Below are 18,314 nucleotides of genomic sequence, written 5' to 3'. Positions count from 1 at the left end.
ATGTGTGTGGCGTGTCATGTCAAAACACGTGCCTGCTGCAGACGCGTCGAAAGGGTTTTTAATAAAAGAGATGCCGGCGTTTGCGAGATACTCGCTTATTCTCATGTGTAATCAGAGTTAAGTGTTAACGCGAGCATCTCTTTGATCATAAACCCTTTCCACGCGTCTGCTGCAGGCACGTATTTTGACATGACGCGTGATGCACAGAGGTTCACGTGAAGCGCTGAACATGTATTTTGAAGAGGAGGCACCGATCGCCACTGCAAGACACAAACATTATAATCGATAAACTTACACAATATAACGTCACAAAGGCGTTTGCTAATGCAAATTTTCCAAAACCTGTAATATTGAGTTATTACAAATCAACACATTCTTACCTGTGAAAGGTTATGATAGTTTCAGGAACTTCAATCTCAGTGTTTTTTCTTACTGTGAATGACGACGGCGGATGAAATGTTGACCGCTCCAAGATGGCGGACGTATCAAGATGTCTGACGCGGTCTCCATGTATACATATCTATGATCACACAAGTGAAGGATCGAACTAGAACACGTGTTCAGTGGAAACCATTATCTGTCATATGTTAAAGTTTGACAAGTTATTGACAGTGTTGAGCCGGCCCATAATCAACCAACCAGAACAGCCTGGCAGCCACACAGCACATCCCAGAGAGGTGGCGGTGGTGAGCTTCGCAAGCACCACCTGGATGTACTCGAATCAAATATAACATGTATAACCTACTTTAATAGTTAAACATAAATGTAAGTTCAATTTAAGCTATATCTGGGTCATAGTGTCCTGAAACTCATTTCAGCTCTTGAAAATCAAACAGGGAGTTTTCCAAATGCTAAATATAGTTTTATGAACAAATGCGGACGTTTATGAGCAAAAATATGATTCAAGGCCAGACTAATTCATCTCATCTCTATGTATAACTGTTGGAGGTTTCTCAATAATCTCTGTGTTCTATGTTGAGCAATTTACCCATCAGCTTCTCATGAGTCATAATGCGCGCGTTATATAAACGCACAGTATTGAGGTAATTTTACCTCCAGAACAAAACTGCTGTCATTAAATGTTCACTTTTGTGCAGTCAAGACTTCAAGGTTTGTGTCTATACAGAACATGACTTTGAGAAATAAACAAAGACATTCTCATTCACTGGAGGAAAACGTGTGACAACCTGCCCCAGTCACTGATTCAACCCGTTTCCTTTCACAAGTGTGTATTTGACACGTCTTTGATCCCGTCTGACCGCTAAAATTGTTAATGTGTGCGTGTTAAAGTGACTTTGTTTGAACTAAATGTTCCTGTCACACTAACCCTTATGGTCACGCTGCCATTATAGTGCACTTAATAGTGTTCTACTACTGTCATCTAGTGGACAGCACCTGAGACACACCCACTAAACAAACTTCTAATGAGCTATTTGAAAATACAGTATTAATATTCCTCAAACGTTTTATTTAAATTCTTCTAGAATTGATTTCCAGCACATTATTCACCCCAGAACTGAAAGTTGTGACGCGTGTCCCTTTTTGTAAAATCACCAGCTCACAGACGCATATCATTTAGCTTTGCCCTCAAACACAAGAAGAGTCAATAACCACATTTACATGAAATCATTCATCAGACTGAAAACATCTTTGCAAAAACACCTTCATCAATGTGTCTGAGGTCAATCAGAATGACATTTTAATGTTTATAATGTACATTTGAAGCAGATTGAAATGTTTAGGCTACATATATGAAGACTTTGGTTCCAAAATGAGATAACTCTGTTTTACATTTTTTTTTCAAAAATCATATTTTTTATTATGTTATCATGTTTTTATAGTGTTAGTTAGACACATGTTTTTGTTTTGTTATTATGCCTTAAATCAAATCAAACCAACTGCAGTTTGATTGATATTAACTGGAATGCACAATACAAAAAAACATGATTTTTGAACTCGAGTTATCTCATTTTGGAACCAAACTCTTCATATATATATTTATAGTTTGGTCTATTCAATATTTAAATGCAGAACTACTTCTCTTGCTGATTTCTCATTGTCCAACGTGACCAGCGCTTGTTCACTTTCATCCCCTGTGAGGCTGAACCCGTGATGCTGTCCTGAGATCAGCTGTCTAATGTAGAAGAGGCTGGTTTCTGGCATCGCTCGCCTTCCCAGCCTGGAAAACACTGACATTTAAACTCTGCCGTGGAGAAACTGGTTTCTCTCTGGACCGTCCTCCTCCTCCTGTAAGCTACAAAAGACGGACCGACGGTGACGGGTCCTGACAGCTGAGATCTGTGAATGATGGACCATACGGACGGGTCGAGGTGCAGGTAGACGTCAGCGCTCGGGTCCCTCCGAACACATCGGCCCTGAGATGAACACAGCATCCGGCTGCAGAGAAATGCCGCCTGCGTCACGTTCACGATGTAACGGCCGAGCGTGTCGTTCAGGTAACTCTGAACCGCTTCACAGGTGTCCTGACACAACATCAATATGGACATCATTTACTGTGTTTGTATGTGAAATAAGAAGCACTTTCTACTTTTGAAAAAGGCAGCGTTTCTGTTGTTATTGTATCTGAACATCCATAAAAGAAAATGTTCTCCTGTTTTCTCAAATAAGAAAATTAAACCTCTCATGGTCTCAGACCAAGTACATGCCTTCTTAACATCTCACAAAGCCTTAAGGTGGATATGAGCGTTCAGATTACATTTTCAGATTTTTACTTTATGCATTTCCTAAAATAATTTAAAATAGATCCAGCTGACATCGATTCAGCAGGGATTTGACCTCTTTGAACCATTTGGTAGCACACGTAAATCTGGCAGACATCTATTTGATGCCTTTACATCTGCAAGACATAGTTTGTTCATCTGCAATACATCTCGGAGACTCTTGTTTGTGTTAGCTGTAAAATTCTGAGTCATAAAATCATCCTACATAAAGTAAAGAGCATTCTGTAAAAATATAGCCCTGATATGTTTCATACTAGACTATGAATCTGGACTTTTTGTGAAAACAAAGCGATACAGAAATACATTTGAATTGCATTTCCCCCGAACTGCAGCATCCTTCACAAATAAAAAAATTCAGCATTTATTTGACTAAAAACAACCTCTTGTTGTTCATTCTCTCCTTTGCTTCCTCCAGCTTTAATCCTCTAGTCGCATGGCCTTGTGAACTAATGCTGCTGTTTAGCGTGTTGACAAAATGTTTAGATGCTCGCTTCAGATAAAAGTAAATGTAAATGAATTCTTGAATTTGTGTTCAGCATCAGTCGTCCTCTAACATACAGTCCATTCATCAGAAGTGAATCATTTTGATACCTTTGTTCTGGAGTAGTTATCATCTCCCCAGAGGACAACGCCTGCAGCTCCCAGAGCGACACTCTCACCGATAGTGTGAACCAAATCCACCTGAAAAACACATGACAACAAATACACACCCGCTGTTCAACAATCATGCTACTCAAAGGGACACAAAAAACAATTGCACAGCACCCGCACTTTACATGGACACCTCCCCACTCCCCAACACTATTTACATGTGTATATAGTTTAACCTTCCTTCTTTCCTATCTCCTTTCTGCTCTATTCGGACAGTCGCATAAGCATGTCACTGCATGTCGTACTATGTATGGTTTTGTATGTGACAAATAAACTTTGAACTTGAAAAACAATTAAAGAGTAAATATTTTGTGATTTTTAAGGTTCTACTTTAGTGTCCAACAACACACGTTTACGTGCATACACAATTTTCTAATAATAGGCAGTTATTATTGTCACCTCACTTCTTGACTGACTCTCAAATGATTCGTTCGGCGATTCATCTGTCTAATCCCCTCCTTTCTGTCAGCCTACTCTGATCTGATTGGTCAGATGGTCTAGTCTGCTGCGATTGGCCTACCGCGTGCAGTGTCGCAAATGGAACGTAGGCGGGTATTACACGGAGTGACGCAAATCTGACCCGGAACTGAAATGAGAACGACAGACGACTCGTTCGCGTGATTCAGAGTCGACTCCTTTTTCCCCAAGCCAATAACTTTGTGATTCGTTCGCTTCACGACGCTCAGTTTAAAGAGAGAGTTTGCTTGTGGTTGCTTTGGCTGACCTGTGAGATAAACTCCATGGAGTATGTGTAGACGATCCTGGCGTAAGGGAAGACAGCCGGCAGGCTGCGGGTGCCGGTTGGCCGTCTCACCCTCATGGCCTCCAGGATGCGATAGCGGCTGTACAGCATGACATCACGATCACGACCCCGCAGCAGCAGATCCAGATACACGTTCGGGTAGAGAGCCGTGCTGACGTTCCACAGCCATGTCAGTTTATCATTCCTCTCCATCTCCAGAGGTGGACACTCGCCCGTGTACGTTTCGTTCTTCTTGTACTGATAATTATAACAGCAGGGGAAACCGTAAAAGCCCCACAATCCTCCAGGACGCCCCCCGAGGCCCAGTTTCAACGTCTCCTCCATAAAATTCCGTGAAGCCCCTTCGAACTCTTTCACGGCTTGAGTTTCTATTTGATCCGGAGTCCAGTGAGGATGTTTGGCCTTCACTAAAGCTTTGGACCCCAGCCAGTACACTTGCTTAGACTCCCAATTCCGCTCCCAAAGCGGCCTCCACTTTTCCCAGTCGATGATGGCCAGCCCGTAAAAGCCAGGATCGGGGATGTCCGTCCGCATATCGTCTGCGGCCTTTCGGAGATGCTCGCTGAGGCTGGCGTTCTGAGGAACTCCTCCGTACACCGGCTCATCGAGAGGATCGTAGTATGGATACCGTCCCAACTTATTGGCGTAGAAAATGGTGACGTTGTCGCCCATGAACACCTCGTCCTGGTTGTGGACGATGTCAAAGACGCTCAAGTCCAGGTCGACCCCGAATTGAGACGCACAGCGTTCGGTAGGTGCGTTCCATACGGCGGAAAAGGGAAGGTGGGTGAGGAGAGGGGGCGAGTCGGGTGGACGAGCAAAAACGGGGCACGGCAAACAGCCGCAGAAGAACAGCAGAGGACACGTCCATCGAAACAGCCCGTCCATTCCTGTAACGACAGGAGAGCAAAGCGTTTAGCACTCAACTCCACACCTGATCTTACACCAGCTCAGGCAATTTAAATGGAAATGAAGCTGAGCTACAGTCTAATTTCAAAAGATAATTTCAATGATGAGAGGCAATTTTTTGAACAAAGGTATATTTTATTCTGAACAACTCATTATCCATAATAATCACCCACTTCAACATACACCGCATTAAGTGTGTGTCTACGTGTGTACGTGTGTAAATGAATTCAGACCCTGAAACGTGTGCAACATACGTGACATGTCATTTCACGAGAACACAGTGTATGTAATAGACACACATGAAGATGTTCCTGTAGGTCAAAACAGTCACAGTGTAAAGGTCATGGGTTCAGTCCTCACAGAACACATATACACATTATGATAGGCTATATGAAATAAAATGTATAATTTGAATGCATTGGGTCACTTAGTTTGAATAAAAGCATCGGCCAAATGCATAAAAGTAAATGTCATGTCATGTAGACGAACAGACTCTTACACAACTTTGCAGTTCCACAAAAATACAATTTCTGTCCATATCAGGACCTCTACTGTGGCATTCTGGATATGTATTATAGCATTATCATTTTTGAAGGGCCCTCATGAAAATGACTCATGGATTTATTACAGTAGATGTGTATCATACACTGGTTAAATTAAAGTTACTGTATGTTAAATGTGTGGTTTGACTACAAATACCATAAACTATCGTTACGTGGTCAATATTCATAAGAGGAAGGACCACAAAAAGATCAGATGCCATCACTATACCACAGTACCATAAAAGTACATGTGTCGGATTTATTTACCAAACTGAAGTTTTAGTGCTACAGAAGATCAAATAAACCATGATTGTATTAGATTGACACAGTTATTAATTTGTACTTACTACGATTTACTACAAAGCTATTGTTACTGTAGTAAACCTATGGTTATTTTCGCAAGAGGAGTTTGTTAAATAAAAGAGGAACCGAGACGCCAAAAACCCTTCAGAGTTCCGACAGAAAAACACGTCACACAGAACACACGCTGTTTACAACACAAACATATATATATTCATAGGATTCAAGCATATTGTACTCACTGATCGAAACTTTATGAATTACACATCAATATCTCAAAGTTTGGAACGCTCATGAGCTCGTGTGTTCATCTGGGTTGTGAGTCACACTTTCAGCCAATAGAGACGAGAGGGGCGGTGTCGAAGGCGGGGCTTAGGGGCGTTTGCTCATGACGCGGGGCGTAAGCGCTTTTACATATGCTTGCGGCAGATAAAGGTTATTTTTATGAAACTGGGCCATTTTAATCTTGTAAAAGTTAATACACGCTTGTAGGAGTTCTATCTAACTATATGAATATTTAATGTTATAAAAAGTGTGGCTGATGATGAGTGACAATAAAGGGATTTGATTTGATACTAACGGATAAGGGACATATGCATGACACATTTACATTTTACATTTATCCAAAGTGAGCATTCCACACTTCGTCAAAGCAGAAATGTTAAAAAATACTCTCTGGAACATACATACTGTATATGCCACTTAAATGTTTTTATAGCATGGTCTTTTTGAATACTGGATTCTGATTGGCTGGAAGGTGTGCATTAAAACCCTATAACGCACAGGTAGCTCCAATATGTTTGATTACATTTGAAATTTAACTGACAAAAATCACTGTCATCTTCACCTGTTTGCTCTAAAATTTCACTGTAAACATCAATAAAAGATTTAACTTGGCAAATGACCGTGGTATAAACGGGATAATCCACCGCTAGCCGTGCGTTAAAGGATTTTAATGCACTTCGCAGAGGCAACCTGGCCTCCACGCCGTGCATTAAAACCCTTTTAGCTTATGGCAAGAACCAAACACGAATGCTCCATTTTTACATTGTCTACACTCTCCTTTTTCGGTTTTAATTAATATTTTGTTTATTATTTTTTTCATTGTAAAGCACTTTGGATCAACTACGGTTGTGTTAAACTTGTGCTCTAAATAATGTTTTTATTTTTTATTGTACTCAATGCAGCTTATTTGAATTGTACATGTCACAAAGATTTTAATGAAAAATTCACTTCTCTGAACAAAGGAAGCACTACGGAAATCACTCATTGTGATATTCTCAAGACTTATTCTTGGTTGTTAAAACACCTAAAAATGAACAAATGATGAACTAAAAGAGATATTTATTTTTATTTAATTTCATTACCAATCTTCATCTATGTCCTAAAAAAATCTATCTTTTAGAGCCCAAGATATGCAAAATAAACTCATATATTTCTTTCTACTGGTAAGCTCACATTTTCTTCATTGAGAATTGAAGGCAACAAATATAACTTGTTGGTTTGTAAAGCCTGTAATTTGGGCTGAACAGATTCATGCGCTGGCGTCTGTTTATGTGTTCCACTTTAGTTCTGTTTTCTTCGCTCAGGCAGAGTTCAAACTAAAAACACTGGTTCATTGTGTGAATAGAACGAAATATGTTTGACAATATAACTACATAACAAATTAAATCTACAATTGTTTAATAAGTAAACAAAAATGCACATTTAATGGTAAAAACCATGTTCTTAAAAGCAGAAATAGTGTTTCAGTCTAGTTCATACAGTCCCAACGGTTTCAGCATGTGATATCATAACAGCAGACAATATTCACACAGTCTTTTAACCCTTTCACATGATTACATACAAGTGCTGTCACATCAATAACATTGACAAACATACAGAACAAAACAAATACTGTATGCGTGTGAAAACTCTTTCATTTACAAACAGCAACAGTCCGGGAAAGAAAAGGCAATCCACAGTTGCTCAATGTTGTCTTAAATAACAGGATATAAATAACGGTCTGATTATCTTTATTTATTTTTCCGGAGCACAGGAAACAGCAGTGATCAGGAAATGACACGCGAGCTGGACGTCAACACAATATCAACACATTCCACACAATCCTAATGATACATCACAGCGACACAACATCATAATCTCTTGAAATCATTCTGTGTTTGTAATGTCAATGTAAAGCTCACACACACAAGACCTGCAATACATTTCATACGTGAAAAAACCTCAATGTTACTTCACCAAATAATAAAAGATTCTGTCATCACCCTCACATCATTATGAACCACAAAAGACGTTAAGAAAATGGAAATAAAAATTCAAAAAAACATGACGATTCTCCAAAATCAAAATTGAAAATATGATAAGACAGGATGAGAAATGTACAGAGGAAGGTCATTATTCTTTAGATATAAATAAGTCAAGGTCTCAGACAAACATTTGAAGTAACACTGGGGTGAGAAAGTAAACCCACAGCGCTTTAAGTGCACGTCCCTCGCCCCGCTGCTGAAGAGGATCCTCAACATCACATCTCTCACCCTGATAGCCGCTGTAACACTGACACTGAAAGTTCTCCTTCATCCTCCTCTGTTCATCTGCGCTCAGATCTCCGGTCACGTGCATCTCTCTCCCCTGACCCATCACTGCGTGCGCGTCAGGGTCGAGGTGGAGATATGTGTCCGTGTCCGGGTGTCTGCGCAGACAGCGCCCGTGCGATCTGCACAGAAATCGACTGCACTGCTCGGCTGCCGTGGAGACGTTGAGGAGGTATCGGCCCAGCGGACCCTGCAGGTACTGATTCAGACTGAAGCAGCTCGCCTTAAAGATGACAGACAGACAGATGTTATCATGAGAAGCAGCATGATCATACAGTAATCACGTGCGTGAATGCTCACATTGCTGCTGGCCCAAGTCGAATCACCCCAGAATATAACCCCAGCTGCTCCCAGAGCCACGCTTTCTCCAACGGTCCACACCAAATCCATCTGCGCAAACAAGAGTGTCAGTGAAGGATTCTTGAAAACAACAATTCGCGTTTAACAGAAGAAACTCGGATGATTGGAACAACATCAGGGTGAGTAAATAATGCTGAAAATGTGATTTTTAGGTGACGCGTCCCTTTAAATAGAGGAAATGATTGAGGAAGTAAGCAGGAATGGTGTTGTGGGTGGTGCCACGAAAATGAGCAGCGCCCTTCCTGTTCCCTTGCGAGCACACACACACACACACACGCACACACACACACACACACACACACACGCACACACACACACGCACACGCACACGCACACATGTTGGGTTTCCATGTTTTATGGGGACATTCCATAGACACAATGGTTTTTATACTGTACAAACTGTATCTCATATTCCCTCCCCCTAACCCTAACAATCACACACAACTGTCTGCTCTTTTACATTTTCACAAAAGTTCATTCTGTATGATTTATAAGCTTGTTTCCTCATGGGGACAAAAACATGTCCCCCTTTGTGGGGGACATTTTGTCCTCATACCGTAGGGTTTACCCTTCCCACACACACACACACACATACGTGCACAAACACACAAACGCACATACACACACATACACACACACACGTCACAAACGCACACACACACAAACGCACATACACACACACACACGTCACAAACGCACCCACACACAAACGCACATACACACACACATACACACACACACACACACACGACGGTCATACAAAAAAATCTTTATGATAAGTTCACAATAGTGAAAGTTCACAATAAAACAAAGGATTCACAAACACACATTAAACAAACACACTGAGGAATGAAAGGCAGCTGAATGGAATCTTCTGTCTGTTATGTCAACATTTATTTCCCTACATTTTGTTGTCATGTCAAAGGTGCTTCAGGTCATATCCAGCTAAACAGAATTGTAATGAACCCCTTGATAAGCCCCGCCTTCAAACACTCTACAACAGTGGTTCTCAAACTTTTTCAATTCAATTCTTTTTGTTGGTGGTCTCATTTTTCAAATGCTTGATTACATCAAATTTATGATACATTTCTATTAGGGATGCACCGAAACGAAAATTCTTGGCCAAAGCCGAAGATGATGTGAGAAACTTGGCCGAAGAATACCGAACACCGAACATGTTTTTTTGCATTTCTTCTATTTATTAAGCTATTTGTTTCACTATTGCACAAACTGAATAGTCAAAATGTGCTTTTTATAATTTGTCTTGCTTTTCAATAAAATACAATACAACTTAATATAAAATTGATCAAAACAAAGTCAATTCAAACAAAAAATTGAGCCTGTGAGTAGCCTATATTAGTCCTATAACTGACTGCTAAAAGAATGTAATGTAAGTTACTCTGTACGTCTACAACAAAACAGTTCATTAAAAAGTGTCATTCCACATTAGGCCTATAAAATAAAAATACGAATAAACTAAAACTGTTGGATTATTATAGGCTACATTGCAAAATGATTTGAGGGAAAAAACATCAAATGCAAGTAATTCTGACTGATGCTGACTGACAACTCAACTCAACTCAACTTTATTTATATAGCGCTTTTACAATTTTCATTGTTACAAAGCAGCTGCACATGAGACACATTGACTACAAGCAAAACAATCAAAGTTGTACCTGCAAAAACAAGAAAAGGTTGAAAACACAGAAGACAGACACACCCACACACAAAACACTCCACACACACAACACGCACACGCACCAACACACACAGACACAGAGACACACACACACACGGATGCGCACGCACACACACACAACACACACACACACACACGTACGTACACAGACAAGTACGCACACACACACACGCTCAGTGAGAGCACACATTTAGGATATTTAGGATTAAAGGAGAGAGAAGCACAGGTCAAATATAACAGATAATAAATTCCTATATGCAATATTAATTAAGTAAAACTTTAAGATTCTAAAGCAGCCCCCCCGGTCAGGCAGATAGTGCAAAAACAGTATGCAAACGGTGGCGAGGAACCCAAAACTCTAATCGAGAAAAAAAACCTCAGGAGAACCCAGGCCCAACCAGGGGATTCCAGTTCCCCTCTGGCAAAAGCTGCTGCCTCTGCACAAGCTCCAGAGAGCTTGCACAACAAGGCTAAATAAAATAAATAAACTTAATAATAAAATAAATTATAGTTTAAATTATCATTAATAATCTAATAACATTTGAAGTTTTGTGGTGAAGACATGTCAAGAGACCGCGTCCTTATTTATCCAGCTCTATCACTCTCAGCTCTTGTCAGGTCCTCCATTCTCCCTTACCATCAGGTCAGGCCATGAACTGCATCCTGCTCGCTGTGGTAACCTTGGAACAATGAGACAAGACTGGCTGAGAGTAGAGTACTGTTCTGTACTCTTTGATGCAACAAGTACATCAGTTGTGTTTTTGGTTCCGGTTGATCTAACTAATGCAGCCTAAACCCTCTGAAGATTTATATTATGGAAGAGTAGTGTATGCAAGATAAAAAGATGCGTCTTTAGTCTAGATTTAAACTGACAGAGTGTGTCTGCCTCCCGGACAGTGCAAGGAAGACTATTCCAAAGTTTAGGCGCTAGATAGGAAAAGGATCTACCACCTGCACTTGATTTTGAAATTCTAGGTATTACCAACTGACAGGACGCCTGAGAGCGTAATGCACGTGAAGGACTGTAATACAAAAGGAGTTCATTCAAGTACTGAGGAGCTAAACCATGTAAGGCTTTATAGGTAATAAGCAAGATTTTAAAGTTAACGCGATGCTTTATAGGTAACCAGTGCAAGGTTGACAGAACCGGGCTAATATGTTCATACTTTTTTGTACGTGTAAGAACTCGAGCTGCCGCGTTTTGGACCAATTGGAGTTTTTGTAATAAGCCTGCAGGGCAACCACCTAACAGTGCATTACAGTAATCTAGTCTTGATGTCATGAATGCATGAATTAACTTCTCTGCATCTGAGATTGACAGCATATGACGTAGTTTAGATATATTCTTAAATGGAAAAACGCAATTTTACAGGTGTTGGCGACGTGGCTCTCAAATGACAGATTACTATCGAATAGAACGCCAAGATTCTTTGCTGACGACGAGGGTTTTATGGAACATCCGTCAATAGTTAAACAGTATTCTTGGTTGTTACTTATAGCAGTTTTCGGTCCAATAAGTAACACTTCCGTTTTGTCCGAGTTCAGTAATAAAAAGTTGTTACTCATCCAGTTTTTTATATCGACTATGCATTCCATTATTCGATGGAACTGCTGTGTTTCATGAGGCTTCGAGGAAATATAAAGTTGAGTATCATCAGCATAACAGTGAAAGCTAACTCCGTGTCGCTTTATTATATCTCCTAGAGGTAGCATGTATAATGCGAAGAGCAGAGGCCCTAAGACTGAGCCCTGTGGTACACCGTACTGGACTTGCGATTTGCGTGACACCTCATTGTTTATTGCTACAAATTGAAAACGGTCGGATAAATAAGATTTAAACCATTTCAAAGCTATTCCCTTAATGCCGACATAATTTTCGAGTCTATGTAGGAGTGTGCTGTGGTCAATGGTATCGAATGCAGCACTAAGGTCTAGCAGCACCAATAACGAGATACAACCTCGGTCAGACGCCAATAGCAGATCATTTGTAACTCTGATCAAAGCAGTCTCTGTACTGTGACATGCTCTAAATCCAGACTGGAATTCTTCATTGATGTCATTCCTTTGGAGGAAGGAGCATAATTGAGTTGAAACTACTTTTTCCAGAACTTTAGATATGAAAGGTAGATTCGATATAGGCCTGTAGTTCCTTAGTTCTCTAGGGTCGAGTTGGGGTTTTTTGACAAGGGGCCTTATAACAGCCACCTTATATGCTTTAGGCACATGTCCTAATGTCAGAGATGAGTTAATAATACCAAGAAGAGGATCTATAATTTCTGGGAGCATCTCTTTCAGTAGATTTGTAGGTATAGGGTCTAGTATGCATGTTGTTGATTTAGATGATCTAATAATTTTAGACAGCTCATCTTGATCTACGGTATAAAATAATTGCATTTTCTCCTTAAGGGCGCTGTAGTTAGTTTGTTCAGCGGGTTTCACTTCTGATTGCATTGTTATAATTTTTTCTCTAATATCTTGGATTTTATATGTGAAGTAGTTCATAAATTCATCACTGCTATGCTGATATACAGGATCAGAAGTCACTGACGATTTATTTTTTGTTAATTTAGCCACCGTGTTAAATAAAAACCTAGGGTTGTGCTGGTTTTCTTCTATTAGTGATGAAAAGTAGGCGGATCTAGAAGTTATTAGGGCTTTCCTGTATTTTCGAATACTATCCTTCCATGCTGTACGAAATACCTCTAATTTAGTTTTCTTAAAGTTGCGCTCCATTTTTCGGGCCGCTTTCTTTAGAGCCTGAGTGTGTTCATTATACCACGGTGTGGGGCTGCCATTTTTAATCTTCTTTAAACGTAGTGGAGCAACTTTGTCTAGCGTTACCGAGAAGGTGGAATTAAAATTTTCAGTGGTAATGTCAAGATCTTCAACGTTATTTCTCATGATTTGAGACAATTCGGGCAGATTATCGAGAAACGCATCTTTGGTAGTTGAAGTTATTGTTCTACCATATTTGTAACAATGAGTTTTATTTGCAGCCGTAGGCCAGTCAAGCAAACATAATACCAGATAATGATCCGACAACCATTTCAGTTCACGTCTCTCCTCCAAACTCCGCCCACAGAAGCTGACTGTTCTAGAAGGTGCACTCGTGGATGCACAGAACATACTTTGACAAGTTGTTTAGTACAGGGAACTGTGTGCACGCGACCACTGTATGATGTCAAAGGATGTCGCGAGCGGAGGGGCTACTGTCAGACAGCCCGCTCCCGTCTGAAGTACACAAGTTACCGACCGGTAAAGACGCTTTCATTCGGACATTTACTTCCGTGCGGCAAGTCCCGTGCTGTGTCTTTCTCTGACACTTTAAAACGCTCCACACACACACACACGCGCGCGCACACACACACACACACACACACACACGCACAGGCTTTGGTTGACTATCCCCGTGGGGACAGTCCATAGGCGTAATGTTTTTATACTGTACAAACTGTATATTCTATCCCCTAACCCTATCCCTAAACCTAAAGATCATAGAACACTTTTTGCATTTTTAGATTTGTAAAAAATATTATTCTGTACAATTTATTAGCTTTTGTGCCCATGAGGACCTCAATTTTGGTCCCCACGGTGACACGAGTCCCCATGTGTTGTGTGCACTCAGGTTTAGGTCCCCACCGGGATATACAAACATGAACACTCACACACACACACGCACACGCACAGACACACGCACGCACGCACGCACGCACGCACACACACACACACACACACACACTCACGCACGCACGCACGCTCACACACACACACACACACACACTCACGCACGCACACACGCATCCCTACTTTCTATATTTCATAAAATGCAACAAAATCTGTGGACCCCCCTGGATCCATCTTGGGCGCCCCCAGTTTGAGAAACACTGCTCTACAAAATTTCACAGAAGATTTCCAATAACATAGGGTAAGAGGGTTCAGGAATAGACGTTTTTGTGTCTGCTCTCTACAAACTCACCTCAGACAGCAATTCTGATTTGTTGTCATAAGTGGGACGAGTGTAGATGAAAACGGGACGTGCCAGTCCCTCACCGTCCGATGCAAGTCTCATGCCCTCCTTCACCCTGTTTCGGACAAACTGGCGACCGGAGGATGATGACCGCAACACTGAGCTCATGTATACTGACGGGAACAGAGCCGTGCTTTCGGTCCACAGCCATTTCAGCTGGTCGTTCCGAGATACCTCGACATCCGGGCAGCGGCCCGTGTAGTTCTCCAGACTGTTGCGATAGTCGTGATTGTAGCAGTCAGGAAAGAGGTAGAAGCCCCAGAGCTGGTTGGGACGTAAGCTTTTGGCCAGACGTAACGTTTCACGCATGAATCTACGACTGGACACCTCAAACTCCTGTTGAGCTACTTTGGATATCTTCCCTGAAGTCCAGCTTGGGTTTTTCTGGGCCACCTGAGAGCGAGACTGGCTCTTGTAAATATCTTTGGCATCCCAATTTCGTATCCATATGGGACGCCATTCTTCCCAGTCTATAACAGCCAGACCTCGTGCCAACGGGTCACGGATGTATTTGTCAATGCCGTCCGGCATCTTCTCCAGGTGCTCTGTGAGGCTGGCCGTTTGCGGTAATCCACCGTTGACAGCAGTGCCGTCTGCCTTAAAGTAGGGATACAGACCCAGACGGTCTCCGTAGAATAATGTGAGGTTCTGCTTGGTGAAACCTTCGTTGGGAGAAGCTACGATCTGAAACTGACCCAGTTGAAAGTGGACGTTGTGTCGTGGTCTGCAGTCTTCTGTTGGGGCGTTCCAGATGAGAACCACAGGCTTGTGAGGATGAAGAGGCCATCGGGTGGCCTTCAGATTCTGTCCTATGGTAAGACGGTCCAGAACAAGCGGAGCCAATAACCAGATTCTCCAAACAGAATGAAACCAGTAAGCCATGACTTTTTCCATTCACAATAGCTCCCTTCACCGCTGCTAGAAGAAAAAAATACATGGTAAGAGTCACGATTTAAAGTCAGTCAATATCTTTGATGAAACCAACGCTCATTCAAATGAAAGCAAGGAAAGAAATTCATCATCTTTTATATTTGACTCCTCATCAAATTCTCCATCAAAATCAAATGATCTGAACCACGCAACTCACTATTATTTTATTGCTCTACATTACTGTATGTCAATGAATGAATGGTTTAACAAAACTTTTTAGGAAACTCATGAAGACAAAGTTGATACAACTGTGATCTCCACTGATTTATCCAATGAACTACAACAAATCACCAAAACAGACTATAGTAAAGGTTTGGTATATTATAGTGTTTAATAGACTTTGTTTATTCTGTAGTTTTAACTTACGGTAAATAAACTTTAGTTTACTTTAATATTTAAAACAAAATAGTATCTAGGACTTTAACAACAAACCACAAAGTAAATACTAAAGTAATTTTTCTACAGTACAGAGTAAACGTGAAACTGTCCTTTAAAATACTTTATATCAGCATTATTCACACCGAATAGCAAAAATCCAACCTTTGACATAAGTGTAAAAAAAGAAAAACTCGCATGTTCTAACTCCTCACTCACAGATGACTGATTCACTCCATCCTGAGCAGCATCGCCAGAGACTTTTTCTCGAGTTTTCTTCTCTTCAAACGTGTGGAGCATACTGAGAACTAACAGAAATGAATGTCGACTTTTCTCTGAAGTGAATCTTCTGACATCTTCACATCACGAGGCGCTTTTATCTGCGCAAACGCGCGACTACTTCATGGAGCCCTTTTCATTGATACTGTGCGCGCGGGGCGGGGGGCGTGGCTTCATTACCAGCTCACTGTGCTGTGGGCGGACTTTGTGCTTCATAAACATTAGTAAAGTTTGTTCAAATAAGAATGACGCTACACTAACGATATAGTAACATAATATTTGCACAAGAAGAGAAAATAATAGCGGTTTACTGATAATATATACGTATATAATTTATAACATATGGTTCAAATATGATTCTTAGAAGTTAATTTCTGGTTATCAATCTTCAACTACAGTAACCATAGATGTTTTGTTTGTTTCATTTGTAGTAAATTCATTGTTACTTTTAAGGAGTATGAGAAACATCATAATCTGTGGCACTTTCGGTAGTTTACCTGCAGTTCTGTACCATTTTAACAGATTTAAGAGTAAAAAAAGATTTTAACAGTTTTTATTCCTGCATTCTTTCCTTGTTTTTATGAATACATGAATATAATCCAAATTTGCCTGCAATTGAATATTCGCGTAAACTAATAAATGAAGACCCACAGTTCCTGATTTTGTAGTCAGAAAATTCTGAGGATCCACGTGATGGATAAGATAACAGAGAACTGTTGGTGTGCTTTCAAACGGGTCCTCTCTGATAGTGACCTGCAAAATCCTGTTGCCATTTCTATATACTGTGCTGACTCATGTGTGCTCATGAAAGAGAGAGAGAGAGAGAGAGAGAGAGAGAGAGAGAGAGAGAGAGGGAGAGACGTTTCCTTCCTTGGGCCGAGCCAGTTCCTTTTTTCCCCATACTTTGACTTTTACATCACAGTTACAGCTAGGCAGTGCCAGGAAGTTTTAACAATGTGAGAGGAACTGAACACACACACACACACACACACGCGTCACCGCCCACCACCCGAAAATGGTAAACTTACATCCTGAGACACTGCGAAAGATCAACGGCGCTCCTGCGTAATCGCTCAATCTCTGTCATCCTTTAAGACACTCCCACAATAACCCTGAGGTCAAAGGTCGCCCTGCAGATTCACTGGAAAAAGAGTGACTCGTGAGGTAGAAAAATACCGTTCTTTTCTGGAAATCTTCATGCAACAGCTTAATCATAGTGATTTCATCAAATTCCATTTTATCAAAATGTAATAATTACCCCACCTTAAAAAACTATTTTTACATCATCATCACATCAACGTGGCCTATAGATTCATCTTGACCTATTATGACTTGTTTAGACACTGTTTTAGTCTAGTTGTTTGTAAAGCAGAAATCTTTATAAAATGTTTGCTCAAGAATAGCACACAAGGACAGATTTGTGTTATCTTTTGGATTTGTGAAGCCATTTCATGTGGGTCAAAAGGTGACAGTGTCTCAGAGGGGCAGATTTCCTCCACCATCCGCTGCCTATTCATCACATTTAAACGGCCACTTTTCACTCACTCAGTTTCCTGTGAGCATGATCAAGTACAATCATCCCACCCTATATTTGCTCACCGAATATCCTGTTTTACTTGGAAATATGTCCGAAATAGTCTGTTCCGCACAACAATATAATATAATATAACATAACATAACATAACATGGCATAATATAGCACTTAGAAGAATAAGACACGTGGACTACTTTTGTGTTTTTTGTTCTTTGAGGAGCTCAACACCCACTGGTCACCAGGTAGAAAAGTAAAATGAGAAAAATGATTTGTCATTGAAAACAGAATTGTCGTTTTTTTGCGTGCACTATTCCTTCAAACCGTATCTTCACTCCCTGACGAGCCCTCGAGGGCCGCTGTAACCTTCACACGTCCAGCGGTGTATTCTCTCAGTCTTATCGGTGTCTGTGAGTTTACGCAGGCTAAAGCTTTCGTTCATTCAGATCGGGTGGGACAAACATTCTCGGTTCATCATGTCCATCTGTTCTTAATAAACCTCTGATAACTCGTCTATCACATGTTGATAAAGCAGAAAACCCTGAAGAATCCTAACAGAGAACTTCAAAGCAGAGAGCTTGACCTCTGACATTCAACCACATCACTCCACCCA

At 40.8% G+C, this 18,314-nt stretch overlaps 2 protein-coding genes across 6 annotated transcripts; both read right to left on the bottom strand.

Annotated features, from left to right (window-relative positions):
* Nucleotides 1-1,458: 1,458 nt before the first annotated feature.
* On the bottom strand, nucleotides 1,459-6,281 carry hyal1 (hyaluronidase 1). Its single transcript, XM_057338183.1, has 4 exons — nucleotides 6,149-6,281; nucleotides 4,117-5,045; nucleotides 3,333-3,422; nucleotides 1,459-2,483 (listed from the first exon to the last, which is right to left on the bottom strand). Exons 2-4 carry the CDS (start codon nucleotides 5,041-5,043, stop codon nucleotides 2,127-2,129), a joined length of 1,374 nt encoding a protein of 457 aa, XP_057194166.1. The 5' UTR covers nucleotides 5,044-5,045; nucleotides 6,149-6,281; the 3' UTR covers nucleotides 1,459-2,126.
* Nucleotides 6,282-7,904: 1,623 nt separating this feature from the next.
* On the bottom strand, nucleotides 7,905-17,301 carry hyal2a (hyaluronidase 2a). 5 transcript variants are annotated; one of them, XM_057339046.1, is made up of 4 exons: nucleotides 17,199-17,301; nucleotides 14,536-15,501; nucleotides 8,801-8,890; nucleotides 7,905-8,723 (listed from the first exon to the last, which is right to left on the bottom strand). In XM_057339046.1, exons 2-4 carry the CDS (start codon nucleotides 15,478-15,480, stop codon nucleotides 8,334-8,336), a joined length of 1,425 nt encoding a protein of 474 aa, XP_057195029.1. In that variant the 5' UTR covers nucleotides 15,481-15,501; nucleotides 17,199-17,301; the 3' UTR covers nucleotides 7,905-8,333. The 5 variants fall into 5 exon arrangements, with proteins under 5 accessions (XP_057195029.1, XP_057195031.1, XP_057195030.1 ...); XM_057339048.1 differs by having other exon boundaries at nucleotides 14,536-15,504; nucleotides 17,199-17,255; XM_057339047.1 differs by lacking the exon at nucleotides 17,199-17,301 and adding an exon at nucleotides 16,057-16,328.
* Nucleotides 17,302-18,314: the final 1,013 nt, after the last annotated feature.

This window comes from Triplophysa rosa, linkage group LG7 (assembly GCF_024868665.1).
Source record: "Triplophysa rosa linkage group LG7, Trosa_1v2, whole genome shotgun sequence".
NCBI lineage: Eukaryota > Metazoa > Chordata > Actinopteri > Cypriniformes > Nemacheilidae > Triplophysa > Triplophysa rosa.
Note: the sequence above shows the minus strand (reverse complement) of the source record. Positions and strands in the feature narration are given on the sequence as shown.

Excerpts from the sequence above, each read along its gene's own strand:
- hyal1 (XM_057338183.1), bottom strand. The coding sequence starts at position 5,043 with ATGGACGGGCTGTTTCGATGGACGTGTCCTCTGCTGTTCTTCTGCGGC. Across the intron at positions 3,423-4,116 it reads CCATGGAGTTTATCTCACAG|GTGGATTTGGTTCACACTAT; the intron begins GTCAGCCAAAGC and ends TGTGTTTTTCAG. Across the intron at positions 2,484-3,332 it reads ATAACTACTCCAGAACAAAG|GACACCTGTGAAGCGGTTCA; the intron begins GTATCAAAATGA and ends ATGTTGTGTCAG.
- hyal2a (XM_057339046.1), bottom strand. The coding sequence starts at position 15,480 with ATGGAAAAAGTCATGGCTTACTGGTTTCATTCTGTTTGGAGAATCTGG. Across the intron at positions 8,891-14,535 it reads AATCAGAATTGCTGTCTGAG|ATGGATTTGGTGTGGACCGT; the intron begins GTGAGTTTGTAG and ends TTGTTTGCGCAG. Across the intron at positions 8,724-8,800 it reads CGACTTGGGCCAGCAGCAAT|GCGAGCTGCTTCAGTCTGAA; the intron begins GTGAGCATTCAC and ends GTCATCTTTAAG.